Here is a 17,015-nt window from a genome sequence, read left to right on the forward strand (position 1 = left end):
CGATCTTTTTTCAGGAAAGGTGCCCTGCAATCTCTCTGTAGCTGAGGGAAGCTCCCTGAGCTCTGGAAATGGGCAGGTGGCCCCGTACCCCCATTTTTTTTTTTTTCTCTAGAGCAGCTTTTAACGTTTGGGCAGAGGTTTTTAGTGTGATAAAATAGCACATTTCCAACCTGGCTGCAGTGGTGGCTGTTGGAAGCAAGGGGGGCACTGAGAGCTGTTATGAAACTCTGGTATGTTTTAAGTTGGCTTCCTAAAAAACAGCTCTTGGGTTATTAACTGCTTGGTTTCCTTTAATACTTTTGGGTGTTACCAAGCGTGGCCGGTTAATTTGAGGTCCCAGAGGTTATGGGTTCCTGTGTGTCTGAGGAAGTCATTAGTGGGTGAGAGAAGAATAAGTGCCACCAAGAGGAACACGGTGGTGTGAGCTGGAGCCATCTGCTCCCTTGGTACCAGCTTGGTTGGAGCCACTTGCCCTGGGCTACCTGGGGCCTGGGGGCAGGAGCTGGTGGTGCAGAGCCCTGGGGAGCACCACCAGCTCCTGGAGCTCTGCTTTTTGGACAGGATTTCTCTTGGGCGATGGCAAAAGATACCACAATCTAATTCTTTTTCCTCTGCTGGGTCGCCAGGCAGAGTAATGATCATTGCTGATGCCATAAATATTTATAGAAAAAGAATTCCATCCCGTCTTCCACTCTCGCTGGTGTTTTTTATCCTCACTGTTTCGCTGCTTGTTGTCAAATTACCCGTCTGATTCATTTTTCATCACATATACTCCTCACTCTGCGCTTGTGGGCTACTGTAATATTGCATATATTCAGGTTATTGTGGGAAGAATTACTGTGCTATTTTTGGAGGAGTGCTTTTTCACTGTGTATTTTGCAGAGTGGTAATAGAGTGTTTCCGTATTGCTCTGCGGTGGAGTGTTACTGCTGTCAAATGTGGTTGGGTTTTTTTCTGCATTAGTTACACAGAATGAAGACTTTTTTGCTATTTTAGAAAAATTTCAGTGGTTTGCTTTTTCTACGAAAGTCTTTATAAAGCCATTTTCAGTAGCTGTGCTTTACATATTCATGACTTTATACATATTTTACACAGCCCAAATATGTTAAAGAAAAATTAGGGGTCAAGCAGAAGCTCATAGATCCAATTAATGAGTTCCACTAAATGCCCTTAAATCCTTTGTGCATTGGAAGCAGGGCACCAAAAAACCTCTCATGAGTCTTATTTCCACTTACTGCTTCAATATTTAATTAGCACAGCTTAGTTGCTATAATTCTTGGTGAGTTTTTAAAAGATTTAATTTGAAACTAATGGGACTAATGCACTGACTGTTAATTACCCAGCCCTGCGGATGTAGGAGTGGTAGGAGGTGGGTCCGTGTGAAGATACTGGGTGTGGGTTATGAAGATGATGAGGGGACTAGAACGTCTCTGTGATGAGGAAAGGTTGAAGAACTTGGGTCCCAAATTCTTTTATTCCCAAATAAAAAATATTGAAAAATGACCATTATTTTTAACATGCTACCAGAGACAAGTTAACACATACGTGTGTATATATATATTTATTTTTTTTTTAAATATAGATATGTAGATTTATTTGGTCTGTGATCTTGATTTCAACCTTTTTGGAATAAACCATCTTTCCATCATAAAGAGAGACATTTTTTGACAGCTGCTCAGGTGTGACTGTTGGACTGAGTTTGCTGTGGTGCTGGATTGCACCTGCTGGTAAAGGACCCAAGTTCAGTGAGTGGCACCCGACCACGTCCTGCTGTCACAAACTTGCAGTTAATCCCCTGTGCAGTCTGAGCAGAATTTTATCCCTTCTTTGTTTTAATAAGTTTTCTTTTTTCTTTTTGCTGCAAGGCTGCTTTCTGGGTGTTTGCTGCACGTGTTGCAGGGCCATCGCTCAAAAAAGAGGGAATTGACCTTTCCTGTCTTTCAGGAAATTTTCGTCTACAGCTCTTTGCCCAAACCTGAAATTTAATGCGTATTTCACTGAGACGGGGGTTGGATTTGGAACGGGAGCTCTTAGCTGGGCATGCCTTAGCCTGAAAGTTTTTGGCAAAGTAATGAGTTCAGGGAAGAAACAAAGCAAGCTCAAAGGATTGATTTGTAGGAGGAATTAACGAGCTCCGTAGTTGAGCTTGGGAGCGATTAAAGGCGTGTGAATGCAATGTACGTGTGAGGCATAAATGAGGAAAGGGGGAGCTGCTTGGGACAGTGGAAGAAAAGGAGAAATACAGCCCAAACAAACTACCAGCAAAGAAAATGGTGAGATTACCACTTCTCACCAAAAGTTGGAAGGCTGTGCTGTGCTGGGCACAGAGCAGTTGTGTTAGATGGGCAGAAGATACGCAGCTGGGACTTGCTCCTCTGGAACTCCTGGGATTATTGTTTAATTTCTTTGGTGCTTTTATTGAGATATAGCAGCAAACTGGGGACTGCTTGAGCCTGTCATCTGATTTCGTGTTTAATGTGGGTGATTTGGTTCCATGCAGTAATCAACTGATCCAACCCAGTATTTGGGGATAGGTTTGAGAAGTAGGTTTCAGCCTGTGGATCTCTGTAGATCATGACCAAAATGAATGCAAAAAGTTAACGAGGACAGCAAACTTCTTCTCAGGAGGCTCTAATATTTAGTGTAAAAAATTATGTCCCTGAAGGAAGCGGGTGGGGATAGGGGGGCAGAATTCCCAATAAAATAAAGGAAAGCAGTAAAGTTATCGTGTGTGTCTGTGTATGCTTTAAAAGGCATTAGATTTTGATTTTTGCAGAGGAATAGTCAGGGCACTATTTGGCACGACTGTGATAGCGGTTTGTTACACTCACTGACAAAAATCTGTGTCTTCTTTCAAGACTCAATTTTGCTATTTTGGGGGTTTTGGATCATGCGTTACCCGCCTTCTCCTTTGGTTATCGCTTCGGTCATGGGGTTACGGTGACAGCAGGGAGACCAAAGACCTCCACACAGCTACCAAAAAGCAGTGTGTCAATATGAGTTCATTAACAAATACCTGAAGGGCTTAACATCTCCAGCAGATTTTGGGCCAAATCAGCTGCCATCTCTCATTTTTGGAGTTGGTGTAGAGCAGGTAACCTCGTACCATGGGCTAATGTGGCAGAAACGGGCTTGTGCCTGGGCCAGGCTGGATTTTTGCTGTGATGGAGCTGGTAAAGACCTTCCTTATCTCAGTGACTGGGGAGCCCTGGCTGCTACTCAGCTCTGGTGGTGCAACCATCTCTGGTACTTTCTGTGCTATGATGTTATCTAATTTTTTTTTTTTTTTTTTTTTAAATCACCCTCTTTAATTATCTCTCACTCTATTTTTTTCATAAAACTCAGGAAATGCCTTTAAACTAACAATGAAACAACTGTGCAATGAGTCATTTCACATCCAGTTTCCATAACTTAGTGGCAGTAAGTAAAGATAAAAACAGAAGAGGTCCTATGGCCAATATTATTCCTTATATATGAAGTATATAAGTGGGAATTAAAGAAATGAATATTCTTTAATTTATATACAGACTACTTTTGAATTTAATATAACCATAGAGTTACTGGGCATTATTTCTTATGCCCTCAAGTCTTTATTGTTTAATCATTAGTAAGAGCATCTTTATAAAAAAAGATACAGATATAAATAATTCTCTTTTCAGTGAACAGTGTCACAATATAATGAAGTGAGAATCGGGCTGGTTTTGACAACAGGCAGTTTGTCTTCAGAATCTTCATAAATTTATTCAGAGAAAGTGTTTATTAAACAATTTCAAACACATTTCTGTAAGTTTGTTCTCTATTAGCAACAGGCAGAAAGACCATACAGTTCTGACTGCAAATTGCTTGCTGTGAACATTTCAATCACAATCTATAACTTCAAGTATAAATTATCAGTAGTGAATTCTTCTGTGATTTATTTTTTTTAACATTTTGCTGTTTCTGTGCAAAAGAAACGCAGCTTCTGGCATCGTTGAAAGTAGTGAAAAATGCAAAGTCATTTATCATGAGACTGATGAGAAAATAATCTCAGCTGTAAACAGAAAAAGATAAACAAGAAAAACATATCTTTAGTTTTCTCGTTACTGCCTCTAGACAGCTTGTTAAGTCACATTGGATTTAGAGAGTACATGCGATGTGAAAACTTTTAAAGTAGATTTTATGGAACAAACCACCAAAATCGGTGTGATTTTTTTCTTCTTCTTTTGCTATTCTGGCACCTAAAAGACCCAACTAGGCCATTAAACAGACAAGTCTGAAACTTCTTAGAGAGTTTGAACATGGGTTTTTCACAACGGTCCAGTTTGATTTTGCATTATTCGGACACTGTTGCGGGTGGTGACGCTCATTAAAGAGTGTGTGGTGTTGCTCGTAGCAGCAGAAAAAGGCAGTTTTTAAGCGGAAGAGTACCTTCCTGCCACAGAGGTTCTTGGAAAGCTGATGGAAATGTTGTGGTCCCGGCTGGCAGAAGTCCCTGATGCGTGTTTGGAGTGACATTCCCTGCAGGGCTGCGTGTTCCCACCCTGTGGTGAGGTTTGTCCCACGTCTGCCCATCTCCACAGAGGTCTCTCTTACACCAGATGAGGTTGTTGGGATGGCAGTAAAAAAGCTTAATCCTTTAAAGCATGCAACAAAATGCCTGGCTGCGAAATTGGAAAGCCAGAAAAGTTTTCTTAATTTTTTTTAAATTCTGGATTTAACTCAGCAAGAAGATCTCGGTGGTGCCCCTATCACTGCTCCAGAGAGCAGGCACCGGCAGCTTCTCTCCACCCTCTTGCTTTTGCCAAGAGGGATCTCCAGTTAGAGCACGTACCGAGGTGGTTGCGAGGATTCATATTTCCTTCCACCCTTTGCTTCATTGAATTTGATTTAAAAATAAAATACTTTTATTCTTAAACTTCCTTCTGCTTTGTTTCGTGCGATGGAGAGCATCCCTCTCCCCATCTGTCTGCCTTCCTTCCCCATGCGCTTCCCTGAAATCACCCCTCTATTGTCTTCCTTAATTCATTACACTCTTCCCGGCTTCAGGGTGTTTTTTAGGCTCCTTTGACTTCTTCGAGATTGTGGTAAAGTCCTGTAATTTGTGTGTTGAGAGACGTGCTCGTTAGACCTCTGTTGGGTATCTTGCAGCATCTCCTTTGCCATGGAGACCATAAACAACACAACATTAAATTGCGGGCAACGCATCTTTTTCTAAATGTCTTTGTCCTTCACGCCATCCTCTTCCCTGCCTTTTGCCACTTTCATGGATCCTACTGTCATCATCAAGGGCAAAGGATTTTTTATCTTTTTACTAAATAGTAAGGCAATTTAAAGTCCGTGGTATAATACTACAGCTTTATTGCCTGTGGGATTAGAAATAATAAAAAATAGAAATAAAATAAATTTAAAGATGTTTTTATTTACAGGCATACAAAATGCTTGTGTAAGGAGATGAGAAAATGAAGGCAGATGAGTGGGTGAATGAGGGTAAGAGGTGTGGGGGTTTGGCCCCTCTCTTTGGGACGTTTTCCCAGCAGGAGGGACCCGATGGCAGGGGACACCCCGTGTCCCCGGAGTGTAACAGGAGTGCCAGCAAGGCGGTGTGGAGAGGCAAGGGCTTTTGCTGGTTTTAGCCACAGTCAAAAAAAACTTCCCTAGAGGTCAGATAAAAAAAAATAAAAATGAGTCAACAGGGAAAGCTTAGGGATAATGACATTCCAGTACAATCAGTTTGTACTTAACCTCGGTGCCGCGCGTTCCCCGTCACTGGCAGGCTGGGCACAGGGATGGGCTCCTGAGCATCAGGGAGATATTTCTGTGGCTCTTGGACGTGTTTCTAAAACTGCCTTTTGCGAGATGGGAAGGAACAGAACTCTCAAAACACGTGCCAAAAAGCCTCACTGTATTAACACATAGTTTTATAATTGTGTGTTGTGTTTCTGGACGCTCTTACACCTACGGACCAGTGAACTGACTGTGATTTTCCTTTTTTTATTTCAGATGTTTCAGTTACTCATTTAGAAATAGCAAACTGCAATAAACACAACACTGCAATAAATCCCTGGTGCCTGACAGATGGTTGCCAACCCGGTTGTGTTTTTAAAACTGTTTGCAATTAGATGGCTCTAACGGAAAGTGCAGAGTACAAGACCAGCTTTTTAAAAAAAAAAAAATATAAAATTAATAATATGTATTTTTGACAAGTGCTTTTTCCCTCCTGGAAAATCTGCCTTTCCCTCACCCATCCTCCCCAGTTCCCATCTACCTGTGGGTGTGTGGGAGGGATGGGGAAGCGCCATGGCTCTGGAGAGGACTCCAGCCTCACAGGCATTTTTCTTCTGATTTGAGAGGAAGGTGTGTTACTGGCCAGATTATTGAGCCGTGACGATAATAACTCAGGAACTTGGCAGTATTTCTAAGACTATTTTTCAGACATCTTCTGGAGCAATTTTCTAGTTTCTGGGAAGAAGGATTCTGTTGTAAAAAAGTAAAACTGTATTGTATAAAAAAATTAAACTGTATAGTAAAAGGGTAGTTACACTATTGGGTGCAGAAATGCTTTGGCTCATTAGTTCTAATTCAGGTAGAATTTTTTTTTCACTAGAAAGTGCATAAAGTGTTTGTCCACACTCTGTAAGCCAAAGGAAAGTTGTCTATGAAATGTTTTTTCCGTTAAAATTATCAAGAACAGAGAAAGCATGGGAACGTGTCAGTTTGTTGGAGAAAAAGAAGGGGAAATGCTTTGTTTTGACACTGCATAAAATCTTCCGTTTTCATTCCAGAATGGGTTTTTATTGTGAAATTGTCTTTGTATGTCTTTTGGGGAAAAAAAACCAAAGCCCAAACAAAACCTGACAAAAGAATACAATTTCATGTTATAAAAAATATTCAGATTTTTCATTTCTGCATTTTGCATTTTTATTTTGACCTTTTTTTTTGCATTTTGAATTTTATTTATTTATGTATTTATTTTTTCTTTTTTATTTTTACTTTTGCTCCCAGTCTGAGGTCAAAGTCACAACCTTTCTGGGAAAAACTGAAAAATGGAGGTTTGTCTTAAAGAGGTAACCACACTCTGTTAACACTGACAAGTGAGGAAATTCCCTGGTGGGGGGGGTGTGCTCCTGGCTGCGGCGGTAGTTGATAGATGGCTCACTAATATTAAATTCACTGTGCTAAGAATTTATTCAAACCCAACGTTTTTCAAGTTTTCCCCCCCACCCCATGCCTGCAATTTCAATTCTCAGTTTTTAACTCCACTTGGAGATTGGAAGATTTGAAATTTATGATCTAGTAAAAAGTGTGTCTTTGGCTGAGACATCTTGAGTTCAGTGGGTTCAGTCTCCCGTGTCAGACAAATCTGGGTTTCCAACAAGCTGTGTGCCAGCTTGGGCTGGAAGAAAAGATCCTATAGAGAGGGAGGTTAAACACAGCTTTCAGCTGAAAAATAGTCAGCCTTTATATTGAATCTGAGCATAGAAATTCTAGTAAGTAGCAAATATAATAAATCTGTTTAATCCCTGAATCATGTAGTATTGCTTTTCCTTTTAATTATTTATTTATGTGGAATTCAGAAGAACCAGAATGAGCTCTGGATCTTTTGAATATTTACTATATCCTGGTGCCATTCAGATATCTAATTAAGTCATTGAACAGCTGGAAGTTGTGCTGTTGATGGCAAAACAGTAACAATTTGAATGTAGAAGATTTCCCTTTTTCTGCCTGTTCTGAATGATAAAAACTTTAGTGCATTAGACTTCCTGCCCAGTTTTACTTTGCTTTGTTCCTTTAATATTTCTTGCAAATTAAAAATGGAAATGCAACCAAACAATTCTCTAAAGGTCACTCATCTCATTTTAAAGTTAAATCAAATATCTACCCTAGAAATGTTTTGCATGTGAATATTTACATATAGCTTGTTATTCTTTTAAAAAAAAATCACATCTGAAATCGATTTGGTTCCTTTCATTATGGATTTTTCACTGAAAATTATATTAGCCATGGTGCTTGCTTTTCTGAATGAAAACTAAATCGCCCTGTTGGCAGCACCTCCTTGTGCAGAGACTCCCAGGAGGGGGTGTTTGGTGCTGAGACGGGCCATCCTGACCAGCTTATTCCCTTATTGCAAAGAAGAGTCATTCCACAAAAGGGTAAGGTGTATTCCAAATAAAAATTAGGCATTAATTCTGTAAAACATTCGCCATCATTGCTGCAGCAGGTGGGAATGAGAAGGCTCTGGTGGTTTTGTCTAAGTTAAAGAGTTAAATTTAAAGTTTTCTACGTGAAATTCTTTTCTCCTTGGCTCCTGGAACAGAACTGGTGAAAAGTTGGGTATCATCTGATGATTTTTTTTGCCATTTGCTTCCAGCCTTCCCACCCATCTATATCTGTGTTGTCCTTTCCATTATCTACCTTCAGATTATAAACTCTTTGGAGGCTGCACCATCCCTCCATGTGGTGGTGCTTCCCCCCGACCTTCCCAGCTCCCGGGGCTTCCTTCGGATCCCTTCCCCCCTTGGGTAGGAAGTTCCTTCAGTGGCATAATTTTCAGAGGTGACCTCTTGCAGCATTTTGGGATCAGTTTTGTGCGTGGCATCCCACCTGGGATGTTGCTTTGGATAAATCAAGAAGCTAAGGGTTTTGATTTGTGAAATTAAGTAAAAGACATGGATATAACTGCTCAGTAGACGGAACTAAAGACAAAATTAATAGTAACTGTAGCTTGGCACTAAAATGATTGACTGATTTCACACAAAATAAAACAAAGTGGAAGGCATCTGTGCGGTGCCACAGCCAAGGTTATCTGGTATAACCCTGCTGTAGATGGGTAAAAAACTAGCAAAACCTCTCTCACACCACTCATCTTTAGATACCCTTGCCTCACGTGTGCATACATTCCTCACTCTTCCTCAGAGCATTTATTTATTGATGGGGGCTTTGTAAAAAAAATTGTAGGAATTTTTAGTTTGTGTACATTTTTAAGAAAGATTCTTAAAATTTTTCAGTTGAAAGTTTGGAAAAGTAGCTGTTTGGTTTTTATTTTTAATTCTGACAATCCAGACTATTCAGGATGACCTGGAGGGAAATGGTATTTGAAAATTGAACTTCACGCCTGGCCTTTTCCATTTGTGTTTTCCTTTATTTCTGCAGAAAGAGGATGCACAAAGGAGAGTTTCTGTGGGTTTAGGAAGCAGATGACAGTGCACAAAGCCCTGTGTTTTTATGCACCAGCGTGTTTTGATTTTTAATTAATGGTGTTTTTTGAAAACTTGAAAGCAGGTCAGTAGAGGGGTGAGCTCAGATAGAGGTCAGCAAGTGAAAATGAAAGAGGGTCGTCCACCCCTTATTGAGTGTGTTGAGGGGTGGGGGATTGTATTTGAAATTTTTTAGTTGGTCTTCAAATGGATAAAAACAGTTACAAAAAAGGGAGGAAACTGTTATCTAATCAAAGCTTCTCAGTCAACTAATGACGTCAAGCAGTAACCTTCTCTTTCTCACCATGTTTCCTTTGGACTATAAACTATTTAATACAGCGAGGAATTGCCTCATCCATCATAGCAACATAGCACTTCTCTGTGTTTTGCTGCGTGGTGGGTTTATCAGCTGTGGGCATGGGAAGGAGGTGAAGAATAATATCCTCTTTAATTTGCAGATTGGAATGTGGGGAGAAGGAGTGGCCCAACTGGCATCCGGCCGGCACATGGGGTCATCTGTCTTCTGCTAATGAAAAATACTTTAATGATGGCACCTACCAGGTGCCAGGATGTGAAATACATGTGTTCTGTGTTGTCCTTGTGTCTAATGTGGGTTTGAGGGACCTTACCATAGGGACATGACTGCACATGGTCTTGCTGTGTCCAGTTTTGGGCACCTCATGACAAGAACGTCGTTGAGGTGCTGGAATGTGTCCAGAGAAGGGCAATGAAGCTGGTGAGGGGTCTGGAGCACAAGTCTTGTGAGGAGCGGCTGAGGGAGCTGGGGGTGTTCAGCCTGGAGAAAAGGAGGCTGAGGGGAGACCTTCTCACTCTCTCCAACTCCCTGAAAGGAGGGTGTAGCCAGGGGGGGTCGGGCTCTTCTCCCCAGGAACAGGCGATGGGACAAGAGGAAATGGCCTCAAGTTGCGCCAGGGGAGGTTTAGGATGAATATTAGGGAAAAATTCTTCACTGAAAGTGTTATCAAGCCTTGGAACAGGCTGCCGAGGGCAGTGGTGGAGTCACCATCCCTGGAGGGATTTAAAAGTCGGGCAGACATGGTGCTTAGAGGTATGGTTTAGTGATGGTTTGTGTCAGTGTTGGGTTGATGGTTGCACTCGATGATCTGAAAGGACCCTTCCCACCTGGACAGTTCTATGATTCTATGACTCTCTGACTTGATGGCTGTGGGTGAGAAGGATGAGCTCTTCCTTAGCGCACTGGGGGATGAGAGCGGGTGCCAATCCTTGTCACAGAGAATATCTTACTTTTTGGTGGTTTCATCATACGACCTTGCTGTTAGAAAGAATAATTCTGCCTTCTGATGTTGTTTTCAGCAGCACACCTCTCTTTCTTGCTGTTTCCAATAAAAGTAATGATGCTACTGAGGATCTTCAGAGGTGGCCTGAGGCGCACAAGGGTAATTAGAGCAGGTGTAATTTTAAATTTAGGTTTTGTAAAGAACAGCGTGGCATCACTTTTCTGAAAGGGAAGCTGATAATTGTCAAATATTTAAAAATTAGCAGTGAAATCGCGGTTGGCGAGTCCTTGCAGTAGCAATATTTTACTTATGCCCGTCTAGAACATGAGTGTCACGGATTTGTTTTTCCTCAGAATATGGTGGCATGGGCTTGGACTTCTCATACAACGTTGCAGTGGCAGAAGAGCTGGGAAATATCCGCTGCGGAGGCATTCCCATGGCTATCGGCGTGCAAGCCGGCATGGCTACTCCCGCTCTCACGAGGTAATTTTCAGAAAGTCTGGTTTAGCCTAAAACCCAAATCCTGTGTGTTTAAGCCTAAAACCCAATCTATATAAGACTAGAAAAAAAAACCCCATTACTGTGCAGATTTACTGTCTAGTTGCTCTTCAGTGATGCTTGCGGAAGGAACCTAGTCTATACCTCTCTCAGACACGTTAGGGGGGAAAAGACATATGTTTTTAATATTAGAATATCATAAATTAAAACAGGCCTTGTTTTACAGTAGAAGATATGTTTATAAACACAGACCCTTGGTGCCACAACCAATAAACCAATTTTAATTCCAGAATCTCCCTATTCATGTTTGTGTTTTTCCTAGCCAGATATCCCAGTGCAGTTAGTAAGGATGCATTTAGTTGCAATGATTAGTCTAATTCTATTTTATAATTTACTTGCTCTTTTCCAGCTTTACAAGGTGCTTATCACTGACTGTGACTTTTCAAAAATAATGATTTCAGTCCTACAGTTGTAGCACTTGTGTCATGCTTCCTAAATACTCCCATTCCGGGCAATTACTCATTTTGCTTTTTCTCATCCGCTTGTGTTGGTGTTCCCCTTTCACCACTCGCTGTCTTTCAGGCTCCTGCACTTTCTCTATCTGTTTGGGTTTTGTTTTCATCCCTCAGTAAAAGCTGCAGTTACCAACTCCTCCTTCCTGTAGTAGTTTCACAGACGTTCTCCATCAAAGCAGCAGCTTGCAAAGCTGGAGGGAGGTGACAAGGTGGTCCAGCAGCTTGCCCCTGGCAATCACTCTTAACCAAAACCTTTCAGGTAGTTACATCTGCAGGAGGTGGTCACACCCACCAGGTAGCCTCATACAGGCTTCTCAGGGGTGTTCTTTCCAGAACACAGCAGTAGCTCGAACTGAACAATTTACTTCATAAAATCTTCAAATAACTGAAGCTTAAAGGCTTGATAAAAACTGGGAGCCAGAGTGCTTTTCCTACTCCTTTTTTTTCTTATGCCACCTTTCACAAAAAGTAAGTAAGTTTTCTAAATGCATTTTTTTAAACTCGCATCTTGTCCCATCTTGGCTGAAACGGGGACTGGAGGAGAGAAAGCTGGTTGCAGCGTGGATTCCTTTAAATCCAGGTTATGTAAATGACTGAATTTAACGAGGCTGCTGTGCAGCCCAAGGGTGCTGCCTGCTCTTCACCGTGCAGTTCCTGTGTCTGTAATGAGCATCTCTCCCCTTTTGCTTTTTCCTGTTTCTTTCCCTGTATCTTGAAGATCCTAGGAGTACTGCTGAGCTGCACCTGGGCATCAGATGGTGGGATGCCCATGCAGAACTCCCCTGAAGCAACAGCGTGGCATGTAGCTCCTGTATTAGTAATAGTGGGAGCAGGACTTTATTATTACAAGTCTGGGAGCAGGACAGAAAGAGAACTGGGAGGAATTCCCCTCTGGCTGGTGTGAGGAGGAAAGTGGCAGCAGGTCAGAGTTACTCTCTCCTTTGCCCAAAGGAAATCTTTATATTCCTAGGGAGTCCCTGAGTAAACTTTTGTATTGTCCTTGAGATACCTTAGAACAATGCATAGACCATCTGAAAACTTCACGTTTCTGCTGTATGTTTGCTTTGGTGATGAGTGGTGCTTGAGTGTGAGCTCCAGCACGGGAAAGCTTGAGTTGATCAGTCACTGAGAGCTGTGTTGGAGCTGCCTGCAGCTCCTCACACTCAGAATTTCAGTCTGCACGTAGTTGTGTATCATACCAGTGTATTTGTCAGTTCTGCTCAGAACTCATTAATTTAATTCATTCACTTCAGCTCAGCATTTTTCCCCCAGAAGCAGAAGAAACAAAAGCCAGTAACATCTGCAGTTCTACCAAGGTGATTGTCAGCCCAATTGAGGCAGAATAGTGATGTGCAATAGGCATATTTTCATTCAATGTAGCAATCTAACCTGTCAGAAACCAGTTTTTCATGTATTTTTGAGATGAATGAAGGTGGCTTCAAATTGATAACTGGCAGAGCACAGAAGCTGAACTATGTGGATCATGGAAGTGTTCTTACATCTGTATTTTGCCATGGCTTTATTTTGCTTTTACCCAGTATTTATAATATAGGTTGTCGACCATTGTCGTTGTTGTGTTTGTATTCATTATGTCCCACCAGTGTTACTGAGAAAGTGGGGATGAGGCAAGGACGGACCACTTCCACGCAACTCTTAAGGGGTCAGAGTCTCACATCTGGGAAATGGGTAGCATTTTACAGAAACAACAGATTTGTAGAGCAGTAACTGGCTGCTTGCTGGGCTGCCCGTCCTTCTGCAGGGCGCAGAGACCCGTCATCTGCTGAGGAGAGAGTTGCCAGACTCCTCTTTTGTTTTTTAATTGCAAAAGAACTTCTTCTGTAGCGTCATTTTTGGGAAGAGCTGAACTGTTTTCTGGAACTTAAACCAACCAAACAAAGATATTAAACCAAAAATGTTATTCTGAGGAATGGTCTTGTCATGGAAATCCTCTGTTGAAATAACTAGAGGTTGGCAAAGCTTTAAGCATCACAAAGCATTGCCAAAAATCCCTGCTAGCTCCTCTCATAATCTCATTTTTTCATGTTGTTGGTTGGGGTTTTTTTTGTCTAATGAATGTTCAACTGGCCATACTTGATCCCAACCCAAGGAAAAGCCAAAAAAACCCAAAAGTACACTGCATAACAAAGCAGGGGGCTTTGTCCCCATGTGCTGGAGGAAGGAGTAAACACTCCAGGCTCGCTTCTTGTATTTATTTGGGATAAACAGGCTAAGGAGGCACTTGACTTTCATGTGTTTCTGCTCCCAGAAGAGGCATGTCATGCCCCGAGGAATTTTTCAGTCGAGCACAAGGGAGGCTCAAGAACTAGACCGGGAGCTCACCGTTCACGCTGCAAGTGAATGTTAATTAGGACAAAATCAACCGTGAAATGAGGTGAACCATGTTTTGGATCGCTGACAGCAGCTACATGTTGGGGGAAAAAAAATAGGGTGTCTCTTAACTGCATTGAAATATGGCCAAGTGAATTTTAGTGTTTAAATGCCACCAAGAGTTTGCTGTTTCCCTCTTTATTTTTCTAGGGACTAAAAGAGCAGCTGGGGAGAAGCACTAATAGATTTCCCTGTATGATCTATGCAGATGTAAAATATTAATAATGTAAATACAGCTGTTTGCAGAGGGTGGTCATCACGTGTCATCACTTTTCAGCGACCACTAAAACCTGGCAAAGCTGGTGCAGAAGTCAGAGGATGCTCAGAGAGCGGGGTCCCCTGTCCTGGCTCCCTCAGGAGTACTGAGGGGAGACCCCGGGGATTACGTTTATTGAGGTCTGATAACTCTCAAAACAACACTCATACAGCTCAGGTTTGGGGCGTCGAGACCACACATTTCTGCAGGAGCAAGATGCCTGAATGAATAGGTGTGAACACCCTGTTTGAAATGACTGTGACTGCACTTCTGGCAAAGGCTGTGACTCACAGCTCCAGAGGGTGTCTCTTCTGCCTTTTGGCTCTGGGGCAGATTTTAAGAAAAGTGATCACTGTGTGGGTAGAACAAAATTTGTTCCCTCTTGTAAATAAACTTTACCTTTAAACGCCTTTAATGTTTCTCATTGTATTGTTGCAGGTTTGGTTCTGATGAGCTGAAAAAGCAGTTCCTGGTTCCAACTATAGCTGGAGATTTTGTGGCTTGCTTGGGAGTCAGTGAAGCTGGAGCTGGGTCAGATGTGGCAAGTAAGTTAATCTTGAAAATTGCCCATTTCAGACAGCCTGGTGGTTTAATGGGAAGAATCTGGTTTCCCTCACCCTTCCCTTTGCCGCTGTCATTTGTAAGTGCAAAGGAGGAAGAGTCTGGGGTGGCAAGGGCAAAGAGTAATACTCCAGGAGCAGTAGCACGTGCCTCTGGTGCATTCAAAAGTGATCAAATTGACTGTGTTTGCCAGTGAATCAATAGCTACAGCCCTGTATGGGCTGAGCACAGCATTGATACGCTAAAACAGACCTCTCTTTCGTTAATTCTCTCTTAATCATTTATAAAACTACAGCAGAACAAGGGCACGTAGTGACAGAACGAGGGGGAAGGGTTTGACCCTGAAAGAGGGGAGATGGAGCTGAGATGTGGGGAAGAACTTGTTTGGTGTGAGGGTGGTGAGAGCCTGGCCCAGGTTGCCCAGAGAAGCTGTGGCTGCCCCATCCCTGGAGGGGTTCAAGGCCAGGTTGGAGGGGGCTTGGAGCAACCTGGTGTGGTGGGAGGTGTCCCTGCCCAGGGCAGGGGGTGAGACTGCATGGTCTTGAAGGTCCCTTCCAACTCAAACCATTCTATGTTTCTATGATTTTAAGATAAAGGAAATGACAAGAAATGGCTTTTAGAGGTTTTGCTGTTGTTCAACTTCACCATCCTGTGTCCACGTTGTGCTCTTGGAAATTACTGAGACAAGGTCTTCTGCAGACAGGATCACCAAGTTTGACAGAAGTTTTTTGATAGCAGAGTCCTATGTCCATCTCCTTGACCAAACTCATGTTGTTTTCTCAAGACAAATAGCGAATTACGCAGTGTTAGAGCAAGGGTGCAGCAGGTAGTTTTCAAGAGAGTTAGTGGAGACAATTCTATGATTCTATGAAATTATGGGACTAAATCTTCCTGCATGATCCCTTGCTGTTTTCCTTTCTAGCTAATTGATTTTGTTTGTAAAGAAAAAATCCATAATTTTTAGAGACTTGTTTTTCATTAATTTGAAATTTGAATTTTGCTAATGTAGTAAATACAACATCATTTATTTTAATTAATGCCTCTCTAGTTTAATTAGATGATTATCAGAACTTTCTAAATATGATTTTAATTTTTTGATGCAGTGTTCCAGATAATAAGTAACATAAATATTCTTTTAGCTGCATGTTGTTTATCATCCGGTTTAATTGGTATGATACACTTGGATTCATACAGTTAAAGAGACATTTAGAACCTGCTGGGATTGTCTGATGAACCCAGGCTGCAAGATGAAGTGACGATACTTTGGGAAGATCTGGTCCCTGATATAAACCCAGAAAAGAGCTTAGAGTGGGTGATGAAATGGACAACTTGGGCATGAGCAGCACCAACTGATGTTCTCAGTGGCAGTAGTTTGCATGAAGTGGAGACAACATGATATCTCTGGTGGCCCAGCTTTGAAGTAGACTGAGCTGTGTGAGATTTGGTACTTCCTTCGGTTCCTCATGCTATTGGGGTGTTTTCTGCCTTATTTAAGTGAGGTAAAGCACAGCAGCCCTTCATGATGTGCTTCTGCCATGTGACCATTTTAACCTGGTATCTCAGGCATTTTTCTTCTGCCAGTTGCAAAATTACTGAAGGTGATGTGAACACAGAAGGGAAAAAAAAGCGTGTCTCTACATGAGAAATGAAAGGTGCCTGGAATTAATATGTTCAGAATTCAGCAGAACAAAAAAGGACTGTGTATTGGACTAGTCTGATATAAATTTCAAGGACTTCAATTTGTAGGAGCACCTGTCTGCTCTGACATGTAGAAGTTCTGTATTATACATGGTATTGGCCACGTATGACAAAACTGGCGCAGGGATGGCTTGAGAAGCAGAACAGGACAGAACAGATGGTATAGAAAGTGTCTGTCTTTAATGTCAGGATTCTTGGTACCACAAAACATACACATTTGTGTCAGTTTTAATGATTTTGTCTCATTCTTGCTCACTACTATGTAATGTTTTGCTGATAGTCTTTGGGGGTACGTAAGAACATGTTCTGGAAGAAGAATAATAACACAGTTGCCTGTGTTGGTGATGTCTCCCAGGTATTTGTCACTAGTGTCATTAGTGTATTCCTGTTTTTCTTTTAAAGAGCATTAATGTAAATATTCGATAGGTTTTGTCCAAAGGCTGATATCTAAGGAGAAGCTCCAATAGTACCCTCCCTGCACATCAGCAGTTCCTCTTCTAATGCAACCTGATGCAATTTCCCCTTTGCCAAGTTCCTTACCCACATTTCCACTTCTGTTCTAATTCTTATCTTTTCAAAATTTTAACTCACAGTTATCTAGTAGCATCAATTTTAGTTTGCTTGGGTCCAACAGTATTTTTTCTTTTCTGCCTTCTTTCTTTTTCTT

The 17,015-nt window shown here is 41.7% G+C and overlaps 1 protein-coding gene across 1 annotated transcript in view; it reads left to right on the forward strand.

Moving 5' to 3' along the window:
- The window catches only part of LOC106886938 (probable acyl-CoA dehydrogenase 6), a 51,482-nt gene that overhangs the window by 17,715 nt on the left and 16,752 nt on the right, over positions 1 to 17,015 (forward strand). The window contains exons 3-4 of the mRNA XM_014940229.1: positions 10,786 to 10,915; positions 14,528 to 14,634. Coding sequence (XP_014795715.1) covers positions 10,786 to 10,915; positions 14,528 to 14,634 — 237 coding nt within the window. The remainder of the gene's footprint in view (positions 1 to 10,785; positions 10,916 to 14,527; positions 14,635 to 17,015) is intronic.

This window comes from Calidris pugnax, unplaced genomic scaffold (assembly GCF_001431845.1).
Source record: "Calidris pugnax isolate Ruff unplaced genomic scaffold, ASM143184v1 scaffold76, whole genome shotgun sequence".
Lineage (NCBI taxonomy): Eukaryota > Metazoa > Chordata > Aves > Charadriiformes > Scolopacidae > Calidris > Calidris pugnax.